This window comes from Manis pentadactyla, chromosome 10, assembly GCF_030020395.1.
Source record: "Manis pentadactyla isolate mManPen7 chromosome 10, mManPen7.hap1, whole genome shotgun sequence".
NCBI classification, from domain to species: domain Eukaryota; kingdom Metazoa; phylum Chordata; class Mammalia; order Pholidota; family Manidae; genus Manis; species Manis pentadactyla.
Window position 1 is genome coordinate 32,236,202 of NC_080028.1, and position 20,189 is coordinate 32,256,390.

The 20,189-nt window shown below is 47.1% G+C and overlaps 1 protein-coding gene across 4 annotated transcripts in view; it reads left to right on the forward strand.

The window, feature by feature from the left end:
- SPATS2 (spermatogenesis associated serine rich 2) overlaps positions 1 to 20,189 on the forward strand; it is a 178,113-nt gene that overhangs the window by 125,546 nt on the left and 32,378 nt on the right. For all 4 annotated transcript variants that reach the window (XM_036891302.2, XM_057486550.1, XM_057486549.1 and 1 more), the window contains 2 exons: positions 1,151 to 1,412; positions 2,615 to 2,791. In XM_036891302.2, coding sequence (XP_036747197.1) covers positions 1,151 to 1,412; positions 2,615 to 2,791 — 439 coding nt within the window. The remainder of the gene's footprint in view (positions 1 to 1,150; positions 1,413 to 2,614; positions 2,792 to 20,189) is intronic.

Below are 20,189 nucleotides of genomic sequence, written 5' to 3' on the forward strand. Positions count from 1 at the left end.
AAATTGTGTATTTGAATCTAATAATGTTGAAATTCTTCCTTAGGGACGCTATTTCTTGTTAATTATTTTTGTATTTTTTTTATTGTTGTAAGCTGTCTGTGTTCCAAGAGTCAGCCTAAAATGTAAACTTAAAGTCTTCTTGGGTCTTTTCCGAGTCTTTCCCTGGGCATGTATGGTCACTTTCAAATTTTCCCCATGTATGCAGTTGTTTTTAAATGTCTTGGTCTTTAATGTCTGGATCCTAAAAGGGAAAAAAGAAAAATGAAGTGGGGGTTAAGAACACTGCCCCTTTAATTCCCTGGGAGTCACTTCAGCCAGAGGGAAAGGGGCTTGCAGCGATAAGAGGGGGTGCAACAACAGTGAATGCCAGCCTCTTTGTCTACACCTCACTGATCAAAAGCAGCAATCAGTGATCAGAACACAGATCCCTGATATTTGGAGGACAGGGTGCTTTTCCCTGCCTTGGCTCCTGCAAACTGTGTGCAAGCTGCTTCAAGAACAGGTGCACAGCCACCTGCCTCCTAGATGGAGGTGTAGGATGATTAGCAGCCTCTCTGGTAAGAGCTTAAATTAACCAAAATTAATCACAATTTGCCATCCAATTCTCCCCCTGGAAATTGCAAGCCTTTACTGAACTCCAGAATTCCAAAATCAGTTTTATCAATCAGATTTTGCTAGTGTAAATGTTGTCTAGGTGGGGATACACATCCCTGATGCTTCCTCCTCTGTCATCTTCCCAGAATCCTCTGCAGTGCAGTTTTAATTTGTCTTTTATTAGACTGAGATTGCACTTCATTCCATATATTTATATTCTATACCATTTTTTTCTGTTGGGTTATTGTTTTTTGTTTGAGCTCCATATATATTTAGCTCTTCATATGTATAAGTTGTATACATTTTTCACATTTCATAAATTACCTTTTGATTTATTTATGCATAATTTTTATATTTATGTGTTTGTGAGTTTATCCAAATATTTTACATAGTTATTTTAGTCAGTAGTTCAACATATACAAAATATGTTCAATTTCTGGAAAAACATTTGAGAAATTGGTAACATTGGTTACCTTTTGGTAGCTAGAGTTACCTCTAGGTTGTCGGGGGGGTCTTCTTTTTCTTTTCTTTTTTTCAAATCATGAATAACCATTAGAACAAAAAGAAGAAAAGCAAACCAAAACCTGCAGCAGAAGCAAGTAACAGTATCCCAGATTCCAGTAAATCAGTTTCCATTCAAGAGGAGCAGTCTACACCTTCCTCAGAGAAAGGTGGTGTTAATGGTTACCATGTCAACAGTGCCATCAATGATACTGAGTCCGTGGACTCACTCAGTGAAGGTATGGAGGTACTTTCAATAGATGCCAGAGAATTGGAGGATCCTGAGTCTGCCATGCCAGATACACTGGATAGAACAGGTGAGTTTATTAACAGGTCTTTGAAAAGTTGCATTCTATTGAAAAATACAGGGGTATCCTGGTTGCGAGAGCAATCAGGAAATTAAATCTTTTACTTTTAGTTTTGTTACCTCTTATGTGAGTCATATTTTATAAGTATCAAAGGCCTAGAAAAATATAATTCTCATTCTACTGTCTCATATTTCAATTTTAGTCTAAGTCAGTCTTGTGGAAATTTTCTACCCTAATAGTCACTTAGTACTTAGAGGCTACAGATGACCTTAAGATGTTTTTTTAAATTGCATACTTATTAAGGAAAATGACGATGATGAGTTGATGTTCATATTCTCATTCTAAGACCCAACACAGTGAGGAATATATAATATTAACTGTAATACAGTGGCTTTCATGAGAAGTAGACAGTTGGTTTTTATAGTCCCACATTTATTTTCTAGTAAAGTGTTTAGTATTAGTTATAAATTTAAGCACCCTGTACATTTTTTAAATGTTTTTATTAACCGTTTTGATGAATGCTGGGAAGATATTGCGAATACCTTTTAAAATAGGTTTTTTAATTACTGGTTTATTAATCCAGTTCCCTTTGCTTGATTACTGTTGGTTTTATAAATATAATGCCAGTTTAAGAATTATGCTTTACTTTTCAGATGTTCTTTTATTGACTACTTCATACAAACAAAAAAGACAGAGAAAAATACAGCACTTACACTGACCTCAGACAAACCAAAGATAGTCAATGGCTTCCATTTTTTTCCGAGATAGTTTTCCTTTCATTTCCTAACCCTTTGCCCTTTATATTCCCTAAAGCTTTTAAAACTCTACTTTCCCTGGGACAGTGTAAAACTTTTTCCTTCAACATGACTTACAGAAGCTATCAGAAGTTGGTAATGTTGACCCTCTTGGCTTTTTTGAACCCAGAGCCAAAAGGAAGCTATCAAGGTACAGGGAACAAGCTAGCCTGTCTAGAGATGGGTTGACACAGATTCCTCCTCTTGCCCCATTCAGGATGCCACTTAGGGCTAAGCCAGATGCTACAGGTAGCCTCATCCAGCTGACTCTTCTATTTTGTCAGTTGACTTTGTTCACAGCATATTAAGAGGTGTAATTTTGCCTCAAAGGTTTTTACCTTTTTTCTTTGTGTTAAAACTGCTTGATTTATTTACCCCTATGTTTTACTCTTAAGTACTGGCCTCTTTCTTTGACAGGATCCATGCTGGGGAACAGTGTCTCTGATTTTGAGTCCAAGCCTTTGACTATGCACTCTACTCAGAATTCTCAACAAAATAGGAATGCTGCTAAGTCTCTCTCAAGATCAACTGCAGGACCTCAGTTTTTGAATCTGGGGATAGAAAATGTTCCACTCTCCACCAACAAAAAGCTAGGTAAGTCAGAAGCCTACCTTTGAGAGAAAACCAAAACATCTGTGTTTTTGGCTAAAGAGGGCAAATTATCTTTGTTCCCACAGATGAGGTCTCAGAAGGGCAGCAGGTAATACTTCTTTTATTTACTAGGCAGTGGTTACCCAGCCTTTCCCCAATTCTGGTACATGGAGTAGTTTAGATGTGGTACAGTCTTATTACAGTGATGGGGAATCTGTTTGTGAAAGAAAAGTCACACACTACCACCAGGATGACTTTTCTGCTTACACTAACCTGTTTCTTTTATTTGCTTTACCGCAACATTTTTGTGCTATTCCCTCCATTTTTATCTCCTGGTTGACTTAACAGTAAAAAGCTCTTCCATGTCTGACATGACATTTTAAGGAAATAGCTTCATTTCTCTTCATGACTTTATGCTTTTACTGATACCTGTCAGACTGTAGCTCTATAAACAAGATCGTTTTCTCGTATATACAAAGCATTGACTGGTGGTAGCTTGTTGCTTTTTTTTAAAACCATAATAACCATTTAAATAGTCAACCAGTAATTAAACAGAGATAATAGCCCCTCTGAGTATCATACATCTAAGCATGGCAGTCTACTCCACTAGACAAATGAAACAGAAATATAAAAGACACTCATAACCTGTAGCTCTTTATTGAATTATTTATTTCACATGAGCTAAATTTAATTAGTGAAGCTCTCCTTTTTCATGTTTCCAACATAACTCGGCGTGGTGCAGAAAAGCAAGTCTGAGAATATTCAGTCAAGTAGAAATAAAAGCACAAGGCTTGGAAGCTTTTAGGTAGAGTTTCAAGGAAATCAAGTTGAAATGAGGAAGAATTGAAGTAAAAATCTAAAAATGTATCTTGGCACATTATAAGTTTTTTAGATTCATGATTCTATCAATTGTATATATAACTTTGACCTTGGTAAATAAAGAAAGGTTAATAGAACTCACAGAAACTGGCTATAATGTGTTGGGTAGGTAAATGTATTTATTTCATATTTACCAAGTTGGCTTCCCCACCTATAATTCTTCAAACTGAAAGGAAGGGGGTGACACACAGCAGCAATTCACCGGAGAATTCCGCTTTATTAGGGAAAGGTGCTGGGTTATATAGGAAGGGGCATGGGGTGATTTTGGTGTTACTTCTATGGGGCTGGTGGCTATTGGCTAGGTGCTGGGATTAGGGGGGCGAGGGGTGATTGGGGTTCAGATGGTGCCGGCAGGAATCGAGGACCCAGAAGAGAAGCAGGAGGTTCGCCATCTTATGGGTGGGGGCCCTTCATTCCCCCCTTTCTCCTCTATGGGGTTGTGGACGTTGCTTTCTCTCTGACTGCTTCCTGCTGAACGGGGGTGGAGAAGGGAGTGAGGGCTTGAGGACTGGGAGGAAAGGGTTGATAGGACTCTCCACAGTAAGGACGAGTAGATGTGGACTTCTTCAGGTTGGAAATCAGTGAAGGTTCCCTGTAACCATAGGTCGAGGACTTGTTGATTCCAGTGGTGCCAGGAGGATACGGGTGTCAGAAGCCAGGCGTCTGCAGCCATTGTTTCCAGGAACAGTTTCCAGCGGAGAGAGGGGTCCATCTCAGCGTGTGGTGAGGAGGTTACGTGAGGGTGAGGGATCTTCTGTGGCTAAAAGCTGGTAGTTCCTGAGTAAAAGCTGGTTGAAAGTTTGATTAGAGATTTTACCGACTTGGGATTTGATCAACTTTACTATACAAGGCAAGAAGAGACAGGCGAGAAGAATGATTATTATAGGGCCTGCAATGGGCCACAGCCAGGTGAGGAAGGGGTTTGTTAGTATTGAAGAGAATGGGTTGGAATTGGAAGCAGAGTGGAGGCTGGAGGTAAGGTCGGTAAGTTTGGTAATGTCAGTTTCTACAATGCCGGATTCGTTGATGTAATAGCAGCACTCTTCCCAAAGGAAGACGCAGGTGCCGCCCTTTTCAGCTGTAAGCACATCTAAGGCCCGCCGGTTTTGAAGGGTGACCTTAGCTAGCGAAGTGACCTGTCTTTGGAGAGAGGCCAGGGAATCGGCAGTGGATGTCAGGGCTCCCTCAAGTTTGGCGTTGAGATCTTTAATTGCCCATAGAGAGTGACCTAAGGCTCCTCCCAAAAACCCTGCCCCAATGGCTGAGGTGGTCAAAGAGATACCGACCGTGATGGGAAGGAAAGCAACCCTTTTTGTGTGTGAGGGCAAGGGAGGTTGGAGCTCAAGAAATTCTGCCATGCTGTAAAGTGTAAGCTGTGGGATTAAGGTGATGAGAATGCAGGGTATATTGGTGTTGGGAGGCAGTGAGTTGAAAAGACTGCCATTGCACCAAAAGAAGTGACCTGGTTGCGTAAAAGTCTTAGAGCCGGAGGTAGGGGTGTAGATAGAGAGACAGTGAAGTGCGCTGGAGGGGGGAGGGGTTGGGCCTACACAGTGGTGGATGGTGAGATTATCTGCGTATTCTGGTTCCCATAGGGGTATGTCTGCCAGGGGACGGAAGGGTTGTCCTTCTGCATGGAAGGAGTAGTTGGAAATATTAAGGGGTACGGCGGCCAGCAGTGGGCGCTGTAGTGATGTGCACAAGAAACAATTGGCGGTGTTGAGGGTGTGGTTGAGAAAGATGGTGGTGTCTTGAATGAGCTGTAACCAAGAGTAGGAGCGGGGGTAAGAAGATGAAGAGGTGCTGTCAAGAGTTTGGACAATAACTTTTTCGGAATGTCCGATGTTGGATGCAACTTGAGAGATCTGGGAATGAGAGGGAACGTACTCTCGAGAGATATGAAGGGTACCGTGGGGGGTCAAGGACCCCCCATAGTAAACTGAGGCTGTGACTCTGGTGGCCCATTGAGAGTTCCAGGGATCTGGGATTAATAAGGAGAATGAGCTGTTGGGATATTTTATGAAACGGTTGGAGGAGTAATACTGTGGGTACCGGGAGTTACCCATGTAGTGAATGATGCAAGACCTGTAGGGACATCCCCCGTAGGTGTCTGGCCATCGCCTGCAATAGGCTTGTTTTTGGTCATAGAGGAAGCAGAGGTAGGGAGAATAAAGGTAGCTGCTAGTGAACACTTCGGTGAAGGGAGGAAAGTGGAGGTATAAAGGCTCGGAGCAGCCTTTCAGAGGGCAGTCTGATGTGGCAATGAGGGTAGTAACTTTCGTTTGATGCTGTGTGTAAATCTGTCTGACTTTGAATCGCCATACAAAGGAGGCTGGGGTAGCGGGGAAGACAATAGGAATGAGGGAAAAAAGCGAGAGAGCAGTAAAGGAGGAAAAAGTCATGATTCGGGTATGGATGGCAAAGGAGGTGAACGGGAGATGCGGAGTTTCAAGGGATCAGAGGGATGAGGTGTGGTAGAGTAGACAGTGTCTTGGGCTGTATCCGAAGGACTCTGGATTGTGACCGATGGGTCTTGAGTGTCCAGAGAAGGTGGGTCCTGGGTGTTTGGTTTCAACCTGGAGATAAGAATCCAAGGGGTGACAGAGTTATTAGGCAGTAAGAGCTTGGCGGCTGAGGGGGTGCAGAGAATAACTGGGTGTGGACCTTCCCATTTTGGGGTGAGAGAGGGCCGATCCTCTGGTGGCTTATAAAACACTAGTTGGCCAGGCTGTAAGACAGGAGGATTTTGGGAGGCGGATGGATCAGGAAGGAGCCAATCCTGATATTTCCACAATTCGGTGCAGAGGAGAGAGAGTAGCAGAAGGGCCATATTGGGAGGAATCGGTCCTTTGTGGGAAGGGAGCCCTGGGGGTAGAATTGGGCGACTGTACATGATATCAAAGGGTGACAAGAAGGAAGGTTTCTTTGGGAGGGCCCGAATGCAGAGTAGAGCTAAGGGAAGTAGGTGAACCCAGTCAAGGTGTAGTTCTAGAGATAGTTTGGTCAGGATGTCTTTTAGAGTCCTATTGGCTCTTTCTACTTTTCCCGAAGCCTGTGGTCGATAAGGACAGTGTAGATGCCAGAGGAGTGAGAGCGACTTGGAGAGGTTCTGAATGATTTGGGCAGTGAACTCAGGGCCGTTATCTGATTGGAGGGAAGTGGGCATCCCGAACCTAGGAAAGATCTGGGTGAGGAGGATAGAGGCAACTGCGGACGCTCGTTTGTTAGTGGTGGGGAAAGCCTCGACCCATCCTGAAAATGTATCTACTAACACGAGTAGGTATCTGGTACGCCATACGGGGGGCATGTTAGTGAAGTCTATTTGCCAATCTGCGGTGGGGACATTACCCCGTGCTTGATGAGCCAGGAAGGGTCGGGCCTTGAGGGGGGTATTAGAGTTAGTGCGTTGGCAAATGGTGCACCTGCGGGTGATTTGGTCAAGTAGGGTTTTGTCTTCAGGAGAGAGAGAAAAAAAGGATTGTAAAAAATGGATTAAGGACTGGGGACTAGGATGGAACACATCGTGTAAGAGGCAGAAGAGAGACTCTCTGTCCTGGGAACAGAGGGTGTATTGTGATAAGGCTAAAACCGCAGGGGCAGATGGATTGCTGTCTGGTGCTTCTTCTGATAGGGCAATCTCGACCGGGCTACTCTGTCAGCTTTATTGTTACCTCTTGTAATGGGGGAGTTGTCCTTTTGATGTGATTTGCAGTGGACTATGCCCAGTCGGTGTGGGAGTTGTGAAGCCTCTAGAAGTTTAGTAATTAAGGCTGAAATAGTGATAGAATTTCCTTTTGTGGAGAGGAGGCCTTGATATTTCCATACTGCTGCGTGAGACAAGAGAATGTGGAATACGTATTTGGAGTCAGTGTACAGTGTGAGAGACGTGTCCCGGGGCAGAGTGCAAGCTCTGGTGGCTGCAGTGAGTTCGACCTGTTGATTGGTTGTACCGGGGGATAGGGCTCGTGCCTCGATGACGTCTTCGAGGGAGACTACTGCGTATCCTGCGTAATGGGAGCCCTCATGTTTAAAGGAGGACCCATCAGTAAACCACATGAGGTCGGAGTGTGAGAGGGCTCCTTTGGAAATCGTGGAGTGGCACGGAAGGAAGTTGTGAAGGGCTTCCAGGCAATCATGTGAGGGAGTATGAGGAGAGTAGGGTAGAGGAAGAAGAGTGGCCGGATTCAGGGGTGGGCAGGGGAGGAAAGAAATGTCTGGATTTTGGAGGAAAGAGGACAGTAAGGTCAGGAGTCTGGAGGGAGGGAGAGTCTGTAAACTTTTGTAGGTTAAGAGGTCTTTTAGGTGATGTGGGGACAGAATGGAAAGGGGCACCCCGAATGTCAGTTTATGAGCTTCCTTCTGCAAGAGCTGTCCAGCGGCTAATGCCCGTAGGCAGGGGGCCCATCTCCGAACTGTGGGGTCTAATTGCTTGGAAAGATAAGCTACTGGGGCAAAGGATGGGCCATAATATTGGCCTAGGACTCCTAGAGCTTGACTGGACCTCTCATGAATGTATAATGAGAAGGGCTTCGACAAATCAGGAAGATGGAGAGCTGGGGCTTCCACAAGGGCTCGAAGGAGCTTAATGAAGGAGTGTCGCGGTGAGGAGGATAATGGTTCTTCAGGGGGGCCCTTGCTGAGGTCGTATAGGGGTCTTGCCAACAGGGAGAAGTTAGGGATCTACACTCTAAAATACCCAGCCAGGCCTAGAAAGGAAAGGATTTCTGTCTTGGTTTTGGGAATGGGCAGGTCAGAGAGGAGCCGTTATCTGTCTAAGGTAATGGACTTTCTTTGTTGAGATAGAAGAAATCCAAGGTAAGTGACAGAAGGGGAAGAGATTTGAGCTTTGACAGGGGATACCCGGATACCTCTGGAAGCTAGAAGGTTAAGTAGGGAGGCAGTGTTAAGTTGAGACTGTTCCCACGAGGGACTGCAGAGTAGAAGATCGTCCACATATTGTAATAAGGTGGACTCGGAGTGATCATGATGAAACTGTTTGAGGTCCTGAGCTAGGACCTGTCCAAAAATATGGGGACTATCTCGGAAGCCTTGTGGCAAAACTGTCCAAGTGAGCTGTTCAGAATGTCTTGTGTATGGGTCCGTCCAAGTGAAGGCGAAAAAATCTTGGGAGGAGGGGTCCAGAGGGATAGAAAACAATGCATCCTTGAGATCTAGGACTGAGAAGTGGGAGGCCGAGGCAGGGATCTGCGATAAAAGGGTGTATGGATTTGGGACTAAGGGATGGGTAGGGAAGATGGCCTGTTGATGAGGCGAAGGTCTTGGACGAGGCGGAAAGATCCGTTGGTTTTTTTTAACAGGTAATATGGGGGTATTAAACGGGGAGTGAGTGGGTCTGAGGTAATTTTTGTTTAAAAGATCTTGAATGATGGGTTGGAGGCCTATGAGGGCTGAAGTGGTTAGGGGGTATTGGGCCTGACAGATATACTGAGAGGGGTCACATAGTTTGATAGAGGCAGGAGGACATAGAGCCACGGAGTGGCTTGTAATGTCTCAAACTTTGGGATTTACAGGGTGTATGAGGGCGGAACGGGAGCTTTCATTGGGTAGAGGGGGATCGTCGGCTATGAGGGCCACCAGAAAGGGAGTACTGGGGGCTGTGGGAGTGGATATAGTTATGGAAACATGGAGGAGAGAAAGGATGTCCTGTCTTAGTAAGGGGATGGGACACTGGGGCATAACCAGGAAGGAGTGGGAGAAAGGTATGGGATTGTCCTGGATTGTGCATAAAAGGGGGGGGGTTTAATGGGAAAATCTGTTTACCTCCTACCCCGACTATAGGAGTAATGGCAGGCGTGGTAGGGCCCCGGTATTCTCGCAAGACTGAGAAGGTGGCTCCTGTATCTAGGAGGAAGGAGATGGGGCGACCGTCTACTATTAAAGTAACCCTGGGCTCCTGTTTGGTGATGGAAATGTTCGGGCAAGAAGCCCCCGGGCCCCGTCAATCTTCTGCCAGCCCCACTACGGCGGGCTTAGGATGGGGGTTGTTCGTCCAGCTTCCCCTTCGGGTGGCTGGGCAATCAGACCCCCAGTAGCCCTTTCTGTACCATCTGGGGCATGGGGTGGTAGGAGATCTGGGGGAGGGGCACGCCCTTGACCAATGTCCCTCTTTTCTGCCCTTGAAACAAGCTCCTAGGGGGGGGCTTGTTTGTAGAGGAGCGCCCAGGTTGTGGTTTTATCAGCTGGGCCAACATTTGGAAATTGGCCTGATCAGCCTTTTCTTTACGGCGTTCTCTCTCCTCCTCCCGGTTATGGAAGACTTTAAAGGCCACTGTTAGGATCTCAGTCTGTGGGGTAGCGGGGCCCTGTTCTAACTTTTTGAGTTTAGCTTTAATGTCAGGGTAGCTTTGAGCTAGGAAGTATGTCATAAGGACATGTCTCCCGTCAGGCGTTTCTGGGTCTAGGCTTGTGCACTGTAATAGGGCTTGAGTGAGTCTGTCTAAGAACTCGGAGGGATTCTCCTCCCTCCTTTGAATTATGTCTTGGAGCTTTTGAAAATTGACTACTTTACGAGCTGCCTTTTTCAGACCTGCTATTAAGCAGGAGGCAAAAATATCTCGAGAGTGGAGACCCACGGCGGTGTTATAATCCCAGTGTGGGTCTTGTTCAGGGACAGCAGTGGGGCCAGGAGGGTAGGTGGGGTCAGTCCTATGGGTTTTGGTGGTGTGCATTTGGACGAAGTCCCAAACTTGTCTACACTCTTCAGGAAGGAGGGTATTGGCCAGGAGCATGAAAATGTCATAATGTGTGAGGCTGTATGACTGGAGGGTCCATTGAAACTCCTTGATATATGTTGTGGGATCAGTGGAAAAGGAACCTACGTGTTTCTCAAGTTGGGCTAAATCTCCTAAGGAGAAAGGGACGTGAACGCGCACGATGCCTTCGGATCCTGGTACGTCCCGGAGGGGGCGATAATTTTGGGAGGCCCTCGGGATCGAGTCTGAGGAGGACAGAAGGGTTCTGGCTCAGTCTGTGGGGAAGAAACAGGTGATGGGGGCAAAGACGCAATAATTTTGGGAGGCCCTCGGGACCGAGTCTTAGGGGGACTGCAGGGTTCAGGTTCAGTCTGTCGGGGAGAAACAGGTGATGGGGGCAAAGACAGAGGAGGCTCCTGGAACTTACTTAGAGGGGGGCTGAAAGGCTCAGGCTTGAACTGCAAGGGGTTGAGGTGGGGGAGGAGATGGTGGTGGAGGAAGGGGGAGTGGTTGTTGTAGGAGAGGAGGGGGAGGGGGAGGCGGCGGCAGCGGCAGTGGTGGAGGAAGGGGGAGGGGCTGTTGTGGGAGAGGAAGTGGAGGTGGTGGCCACGGCGGAAGAGGGCGGAGGGGTTACAGGAGGGGGAGGGGCTGAAGGGGGAAGCCTGTATGGCGGAGGTTCATCGGCTGGGTCAAAGTTAATCCAGGAGGGACTGGGAGTGTGTGGAGGGGAGGGAGACAGCTTCCAGGCTAGGAGAACTTGGGGCGGGGAACAGGTGGTGCAGAGGCTGGGATTTTGAGCTAGGAGGTGAAAAGCTTCGATATAGGGAATCTCCTTCCATTTTTTCAGGTGCTGACAGAAGTTAAAGAGATCGCGAGTGATGTTAGGATCAAGAGCTCCCCCTGTGGGCCATTGGTTGTGATTGTCTAGGGGGTATGTCGGCCAATCTTGGGAGCAGTATTTACGGAGAAGTTTTGGTTTTATATCAGGCATCAGGGAGAGGGTAGTTAGATGCTTGAGCAGGCATTCAAGAGGTGAACTTTCAGGGAGGGATGAGGAGGCTCCCATGGCTAAAGGACAGAGAAGGAGACAAACAGGGGAAGACGAACAGAGATCCTCGGACTGGGAACAGACCGCAAGGAGACAAAGGGCGTCCCCGATGATCCTTAGTGGTCTGCGGAAAGTCGTATACGAGTCGGTTTCTTAGGAAGTGTGGGTTGTCACCCAGACTTCTCTAAGAAGGCAGAGTGCCGGAATCACGAGGAACCTAGTACTAGGAATTTTCGGCGGAAGGAACAGAAGGAGGAGGGGGTGGGGGGAAAGGGAGTGCTCTCATCCGCAAAGGAGTCACCTTGTTTATGGCTGTTGGAGGAGGGGCCTGAGGGTCTGCCGCAGCCGTGAAGGCCTAAGGCGGGGGGAATTCCCTCCTCGTCCCCGAGCGTCAGGGCCTTGCCAGATGATCACGGTCAATGGCGCTGCGATAGCTCGGGGAAGAATGGCCCACTCTGGGGGAAAACTTACCCAAAGGCCAGAGAGGAGTGGTGAGTGTGAGGAGCCAGCGCCGGAAAAAGAGGACGAGGGCAAGCTGCTGCTGGTGTCGGGGGAAGACGGGACCCAGTTGGGGTGTCCCGTCTCCCGGGTTTCGGCACCAATGAAAGGGAGCGACACACAGCAGCAATTCACTGGAGAATTCCGCTTTATTAGGGAAAGGTGCTGGGTTATATAGGAAGGGGCATGGGGTGATTGTGGTGTCACTTCTATGGGGCTGGTGGCTATTGGCTAGGTGCTGGGATTAGGGGGGCGAGGGGTGATTGGGGTTCAGATGGTGCCGGCGGGAACCAAGGACCCGGAAGAGAAGCAGGAGGTTCGCCATCTTATGGGTGGGGTCCCTTCACAAACTATGCTACAGAAAGAGAACTTCATCCATTTTGTAATGTCCACATGGCTAATTATATCTGACTAAATCCTGTCATTTAGAGAATTTTGAAAATTTGGTACCTATTCAAATAGTTATTCTCTTAGTATTTTTTTTCTCTGTTCCATTTCATCTTGGGTAGCTTCTAAAATAGACGAATTCAAATTCATTAATTTTTTTTAACACTTTCTAGTCTGCTGTTAATCCCATCCTAGTGTCTTTTTCATCTCTCGAGATTAAGTTGGGGTCTTTTAAAATATCTTCCATGTCTCTCCTTACCTGCCTATGCCTTCCTCTACCTTCTTGAACATAAGATATCTGATTATATTAGCTGTTTTGATGACCTTATCTACTTGGTTCTATATCTGTGTCATTTATGTATATTTCTTTTAATATATTTTTATCTTCATTATGGGTCATATTTTTCTGCCTCTTTGTATGTCTAGTAGATTTTTTATTGGATGTCAGCATTGTGAATTTTGTTTTGTTGATTGCTAGTTGTTTTTGTATTTCTTTAAATATTCTTGTGATTTGTTCTGGGACTGTTATTTGGGAACAGTTTGAAGCTCGATATTAAGCCTTGTTAGATGGAAGTACAGCAGCCTTTAGTCTAGAGTTAATCCTGCCTCATTACTGAGGCCCTACCTGGTGCCCCAGTTGACTGGTGTGAACATGAAATGTTCCTGGCCTGGGTGAGCTCTCAGGATTGTTCTGCCTGCTCCTTTTGGAGCTTTTCCCTGTCTTGGGTAGTTTCCTCACACCCATGCACTCTGTAGGTCTCTGTACAACTCTCATTGTTGTGTAGTCTGTCCTCTCCAGATTCTACCTGACAATTCTAGCCACCTGGGCCTTCCCAAATTCTCAACTCTGTCCTCTCAATTCAGGGAGTCCTCCAAACTCAGTTTAGGATTTCTCCTCCTTCTGTTTCAAGCTCTCTTGTGGCAGGAAGTTGGGGATAATCACAGGCCTCACTTCTTTTGTTTCTGTTTTCTCAGGGAAAGAGTGCTGTTCCTTGTCCATTGCCTGAACACCATTGTTTCATATATTTTATCTGTGTGAGTCTGTTTAATTGTTTGAAACACGAGGGTAAATCCAATTCCTATTAGTCCATCTTGGCCAGTATACTTACTCTTTTTTTTTTTTGGTATCATTAATCTACAATTACATGAGGAACATTATGTTTACTAGACTCCCCCCTTCACCAAGTCCCCACCACATACCTCATTAGTCACTGTCCATCAGCGTAGTAAGATGCTGTAAAATCACTACTTGTCTTCTCAGTGTTGTACAGCCCTCCCCGTGCCCCGCCAACACTATACATGCTAATCATAAGGCACCCTTAGTTCTTCCCCCACCTTCTCCCTCCCTCCCCACACATCCTCCCAAGTCCCTTTCCCTTTGATAACTTGTAAGTCCATTCTTAGGTTCTGTGATTCTGCTGCTGTTTTGTTCCTTCAGTTTTTCCTTTGTTCTTAAATTCCGCATAAGAGTGAAATCATTTGGTACTTGTCTTTCTCCACCTGGCTTATTTCACTAAGCGTAATACCCTCTAGCTCCTTCCATGTTGTTGCAAATGGTAGGATTTGTTTTCTTCTTATGGCTGAATAATATTCTATTGTGCATATGTACCACATCTTCTTTATCCATTCATCTACTGATGGATGCTTAGGTTGCTTCCATTTCTTGGCTATTGTAAATAGTGCTGCGATAAATATAGGGGTGCATCTGTCTTTTTCAAATTGGGCTGCTGCATTCTTAGGGTAAATTCCTAGAAGTAGAATTCCTGGGTCAAATGGTATTTCTATTTTGAGCTTTTTGAGGAACCTCCATACTGCTTTCCACCATGGTTGAACTAATATGCATTCCCACCAGCAGAGTAGGAGGGTTCCCCTTTCTCCACAACCTCGCCAACGTTTGTTGTTGTTTGTCTTTTGGATGGTGGCGATCCTTACTGGTGTGAGGTGATACCTGAAGGGCCCCCACCCATAAGATGGAGAACCTCCTGCTTCTCTTCCGGGTCCTCAGTTCCTGCCGGCGCCACCTGAAGCCCAATCACCCCTCGCCCCCCTAATCCCAGCACCTAGCCAATAGCCACCAGCCCCATAGAAGTGACACCACAATCACCCCATGCCCCTTCCTATATAACCCAGCACCTTTCCCTAATAAAGCGTAATTCTCCGGTGAATTGCTGCTGTGTGTCACTCCCTTCCTTTCATTGGTGCCGAAACCCGGGAGACGGGACACCCCAACTGGGCCCCATCTTCCCCCGACACCAGCAGCAGCTTGCCCTCGTCCTCTTTTTCCGGCGCTGGCTCCTCACACTCACCACTCCTCTTTGGCCTTTGGGTAAGTTTTCCCCCGGAGCAGACTGCTCTTCCACGAGCTATCGCAGCACCATTGACTGTGATCGTCCGGCAAGACCCTGATGCTCGGGGATGAGGAGAGAACTCTCCCCGCCTTAGGCCTTCACAGCTGCGGGGGACCCTCAGGCCCCTCCTCTAACAGCCATAAACGAGGTGACTCCTTTGTGGATGAGAGCGCTCCCTTTCCCCCCACCCTTTCTGTTCCTTCTGCTGAAAATTCCTTCCGCCGAAAATTCCTAGTACTAGGTTCCTCGTGACTCCGGCACTCTGCCTTCTTAGAGAAGTCCGGGTGACGACCCACACTTCCTAAGAAACCGACTTGTATACGAGTTTCTGCAGACCACCAAGGATCATCGGGGACGCCCTTGGTCTCCTTGCGGTCTGCTCCCAGTCCGAGGATCTCCGTTCGTCTTCCCCTGTTTGTCTCCTTCTCTGTCCTTTAGCCATGGGAGCCTCCTCATCCCTCCCTGAAAGTTCACCTCTTGAATGCCTGCTCAAATATCTAGCCACCCTCTCCCTGACGCCTGATATAAAACCAAAACTTCTCTGTAAATACTGCTCCCAAGATTGGCCGACATACCCCCTAGACAATAACAACCAATGGCCCGCAGGGGCAACTCTTGATCCTAACATCACTCACGATCTCTTTAACTACTGCCAGCGTCTGAAAAAATGGAAGGAGATTCCCTATACCGAAGCTTTCCGCCTCCTCCTCCTGCCTCCCTCGCCGCCGCCACCTCCTCCGCCCACCTCCCCCCAAGTTCTCCTAGTCTGCAAGCCGTCTCTCCTGCAGAAGCCTCCCGTTCACTCCCTTCCCCCTCCTCTCCTACAACAGCCCCACCCCCTTCCTCCACCACCATCTCCTCCCCCACCTCACCCCCCTGCAGATCAAGCCTGAGCCTTTCAGCCCCCCTCTAAGTCCCAGGAGCCTCCTCCGTCTTTGCCCCCATCACCTGTTTCTCCCCCACAGACTGAGCCAGAACCCTTCAGTCCCCCACTGCTGTGGGTCTCTGCCTTCGAGATATTTTCGCCTCCTGCTTAATGGCTGGTCTGAAAAAGGCAGCTCGTAAAGTAGTCAATTTTCAAAAGCTCCAAGACATAATTCAAAGGAGGGAGGAGACTCCCTCCAAGTTCTTAGACTCACTCAAGCCCTATTACAGTATAGCAGCCTAGACCCAGAAACGCCTGATGGGAGACATGTCCTTATGACATACTTCTTAGGTCAAAGGTACCCCAACATTAAAGCTAAACTCAAAAAGTTAGAACAGGGCTCCGCTACCCCACAGACTGAGATCCTAACAGTGGCCTTTAAAGTCTTCCATAACCGGGAGGAGGAGAGAGAACGCCGTAAAGAAAAGGCTGATCAGGCCAATTTCCAAATGTTGGCCCAGCTGATAAAACCACAACCTGGGCGCTCCTCTACAAACAAGCCCCCCCTAGGAGCTTGTTTCAAGGGCAGAAAAGAGGGACATTGGTCAAGGGCGTGCCCCTCCCCCAGATCTCCTACCACCCCATGCCCCAGATGCCACAAAAAGGGCCACTGGGGGTCTGATGGCCCAGCCACCCGAAGGGGAGGCTGGACGAACAACCCCCATCCTAAGCCTGCCTTAGTGGGGCTGGCAGAAGAAGATTGACGGGGCCCGGGGGCTTCTCGCCCAACCATTTCCATCACCAAACAGGAGCCCAGGGTTACTTTAATAGTAGACGGTCGCCCCATCTCCTTCCTCCTAGATACAGGAGCCACCTTCTCAGTCTTGTGAGAATACCGGGGCCCTACCACACCTGCCATTACTCCTATAGTCGGGGTAGGAGGTAAACAGATTTTCCCATTAAACCCCCCCCTTTTATGCACAATCCAGGACAATCCCATACCTTTCTCCCACTCCTTCCTGGTTATGCCCCAGTGTCCCATCCCTTTACTAAGACAGGACATCCTTTCTCTCCTCCATGTTTCCATAACTATATCCACTCCCACAGCCCCCAGTACTCCCTTTCTGGTGGCCCTCATAGCCGACGACCCCCCTCTACCCAATGAAAGCTCCCGTTCCGCCCTCATACACCCTGTAAATCCCAAAGTTTGAGACATTACAAGCCACTCCGTGGCTCTATGTCCTCCTGCCTCTATCAAACTATGTGACCCCTCTCAGTATATCTGTCAGGCCCAATACCCCCTAACCACTTCAGCCCTCATAGGCCTCCAACCCATCATTCAAGATCTTTTAAACAAAAATTACCTCAGACTCACTCACTCCCCGTTTAATACCCCCATATTACCTGTTAAAAAAAACCAACGGATCTTTCCACCTCGTCCAAGACCTTCGCCTCATCAACATGGCCATCTTCCCTACCCATCCCTTAGTCCCAAATCCATACACCCTTTTATCGCAGATCCCTGCCTCGGCCTCCCGCTTCTCAGTCCTAGATCTCAAGGATGCATTGTTTTCTATCCCTCTGGACCCCTCCTCCCAAGATTTTTTCGCCTTCACTTGGACGGACCCATACACAAGACATTCTGAACAGCTCACTTGGACAGTTTTGCCACAAGGCTTCCGAGATAGTCCCCATATTTTTGGACAGGTCCTAGCTCAGGACCTCAAACAGTTTCATCATGATCACTCCAAGTCCACCTTATTACAATACGTGGACGATCTTCTACTCTGCAGTCCCTCGTGGGAACAGTCTCAACTTGACACTGCCTCCCTACTTAACCTTCTAGCTTCCAGAGGTATCCGGGTATCCCCTGTCAAAGCTCAAATCTCTTCCCCTTCTGTCACTTACCTTGGAGTTCTTCTATCTCAACAAAGAAAGTCCATTACCTTAGACAGAAAACGGCTCCTCTCTGACCTGCCCATTCCCAAAACCAAGACAGAAATCCTTTCCTTTCTAGGCCTGGCTGGGTATTTTAGAGTGTAGATCCCTAACTTCTCCCTGTTGGAAAGCCCCCTATACGACCTCAGCAAGGGCCCCCCTGAAGAACCATTATCCTCCTCACCGCGACACTCCTTCATTAAGCTCCTTCGAGCCCTTGTGGAAGCCCCAGCTCTCCATCTTCCTGATTTGTCGAAGCCCTTCTCATTATACATTCATGAGAGGTCCAGTCAAGCTCTAGGAGTCCTAGGCCAATATTATGGCCCATCCTTTGCCCCAGTAGCTTATCTTTCCAAGCAATTAGACCCCACAGTTCGGAGATGGGCCCCCTGCCAACGGGCATTAGCCACTGGACATCTCTTGCAGAAGGAAGCTCATAAACTGACATTCGTGGCGCCCCTTACCATTCTGTCCCCACATCACCTAAAAGACCTCTTAACCTACAAAAGTTTACAGACTCTCCCTCCCTCCAGACTCCTGACCTTACTGTCCTCTTTCCTCCAAAATCCCATTCACCCCCTTTGCCATCCATACCCGAATCATGACTTTTTCCTCCTTTACTGCTCCCTCGCTCTCTCTCACTTTTTTTCCTCATTCCTGTTGTCTTCCCTGCCACCCCAGCCTTCTTTGTATGGCGATTCAAAGTCAGACAGACTTACACACAGCATCAAACAAAAATTACTGCCCTCATTGCCTCATCAGACTGCTCTCTGAAAGGCTGCTCCGAGCCTTTATACCTCCGGTTTCCTCCCTCCACCAAAGCATTCACTAGCAGCTACCTTTATTCTCCCTATCTCTGCTTCCTCTATGACCAAAAACGAGCCTGTTGCAGGCGATGGCCAGACACCTACGGGGATGTCCCTACTGGTCTTGCGCCATTCACTACATGGGTAACTCCCAGTACCCACAGTATTACTCCTCCAACCCATTCTTTTCAATACTAACAAACCCCTTCCTTACCTCGCTTTAGCCCATTGCAGGCCCTATAATAATCATTCTCCTCGCCTGTGTCTTCTTGCCTTGTAAAGTTTATCAAATCCCAAGTTAGTAAAATCTCTAATCAAACTTTCAACCAGCTTTTACTCAGGAACTACCAGCTTTTAGCCACAGAAGATCCCTCACCCTCAAGTAACCTCCTCACCACACCTTGAGATAGACCCCTCTCTCCGCTGGAAACTGTTTCTGTAAACAATGGCCGCAGACGCCTGGCTTCTAGCACCCGTATCCTCTTGGCACCATTAGAATCAACAACTCCTCAACCTATGGTTACAGGGAACCTTCACTGATTTCCAACCTGAAGAAGTCCACATCTACTCATCCTTACTGTGGAGAGTCCTATCAACCCTTTCCTCCCAGTCCTCAGGCCCTCTCTCCCTTCTCCGCCCCTGTTCAGCAGGAAGCAGTCAGAGAGAAAGCAACATCCACAAACCCATAGAGGAGAAAGGGGGGAATGAAGGGCCCCCACCCATAAGATGGCAAACCTCCTGCTTCTCTTCGGGTCCTCGGTTCCCGCCGGCGCCACCTGAAGCCCAATCACCCTTCACCCCCCTAATCCCAGCACCTAGCCAATAGCCACCAGCCCCGTAGAAGTGACACCACAATCACCCCATGCCCCTTCCTATATAACCCAGCACCTTTCTCTAATAAAGCGGAATTCTCTGGTGAATTGCTGCTGTGTGTCACTCCCTTCCTTTCAATACCTCATTGTGATTTTAATTTGCATTTCTCTGATGACTAGCGATGTGGAGCATCTTTTCATGTGTCTGTTGGCCATCCAAATTTCTTCTTTGAAGAACTGTCTGTTCAGCTCCTCTGCCCATTTTTTAATTGGATTATTTGCTTTTTGTTTGTTGAGGTGCATGAGCTCTTTATATATTTTGGATGTCAACCCTTTATCGGATATGTCATTTATGAATATATTCTCCCATACTGTAGGGTACCTTTTTGTTCTATTGATGGTGTTCTTTGCTGTACAGAAGCTTTTTAGCATGATGTCCTATTTGTTCATTTTTTATTTTGTTTCCGTTGCCCGAGGAGATGCATTCTGGAAAATGTTGCTCATGTTTTCGGGGTATAGGTCTTTCACTTCCTTGGTTAGGTTTATTGCTAGATATTTTATTTTGTTTGATGCAATTGTGAATGGAATTGTTTTCCTGATTTCTCTTTCTATTTGTTCATTGTTGGTGTATAGGAAAGCCTCAGATTTCTGTGTATTAATTTTGTATCCTGCAACTTTGCTGTATTCCGATATCAGTTCTAGTAGTTTTGGAGTGGAGTCTTTAGGGCTTTTTATGTACAATATCATGTCATCTGCAAATAGTGACAGTTTGACTTCTTTACCGATCTGGATTCCTTGTATTTCTTTTTTTTTGTCTAATTGCCGTGGCTAGGACCTCCAGTACTATGTTGGATAACAGTGGGGAGAGGGGCATCCCTGTCTTGTTCCCGATCTTAGAGGAAATACTTTCAGCTTCTTGCTGTTCAGTATGATGTTGGCTGTGGGTTTTTCATATATGACCTGTATTATGTTGAGGTACTTGCCCTCTATACCCATTTTGCTGAGAATTTTTATCATGAATGGATGTTGAATTTTGTTGAATGCTTTTTCAGCATCTATGGAGATGATCATGTGATTTTTGTCCTTCTTTTTGTTTATGTAGTGGAT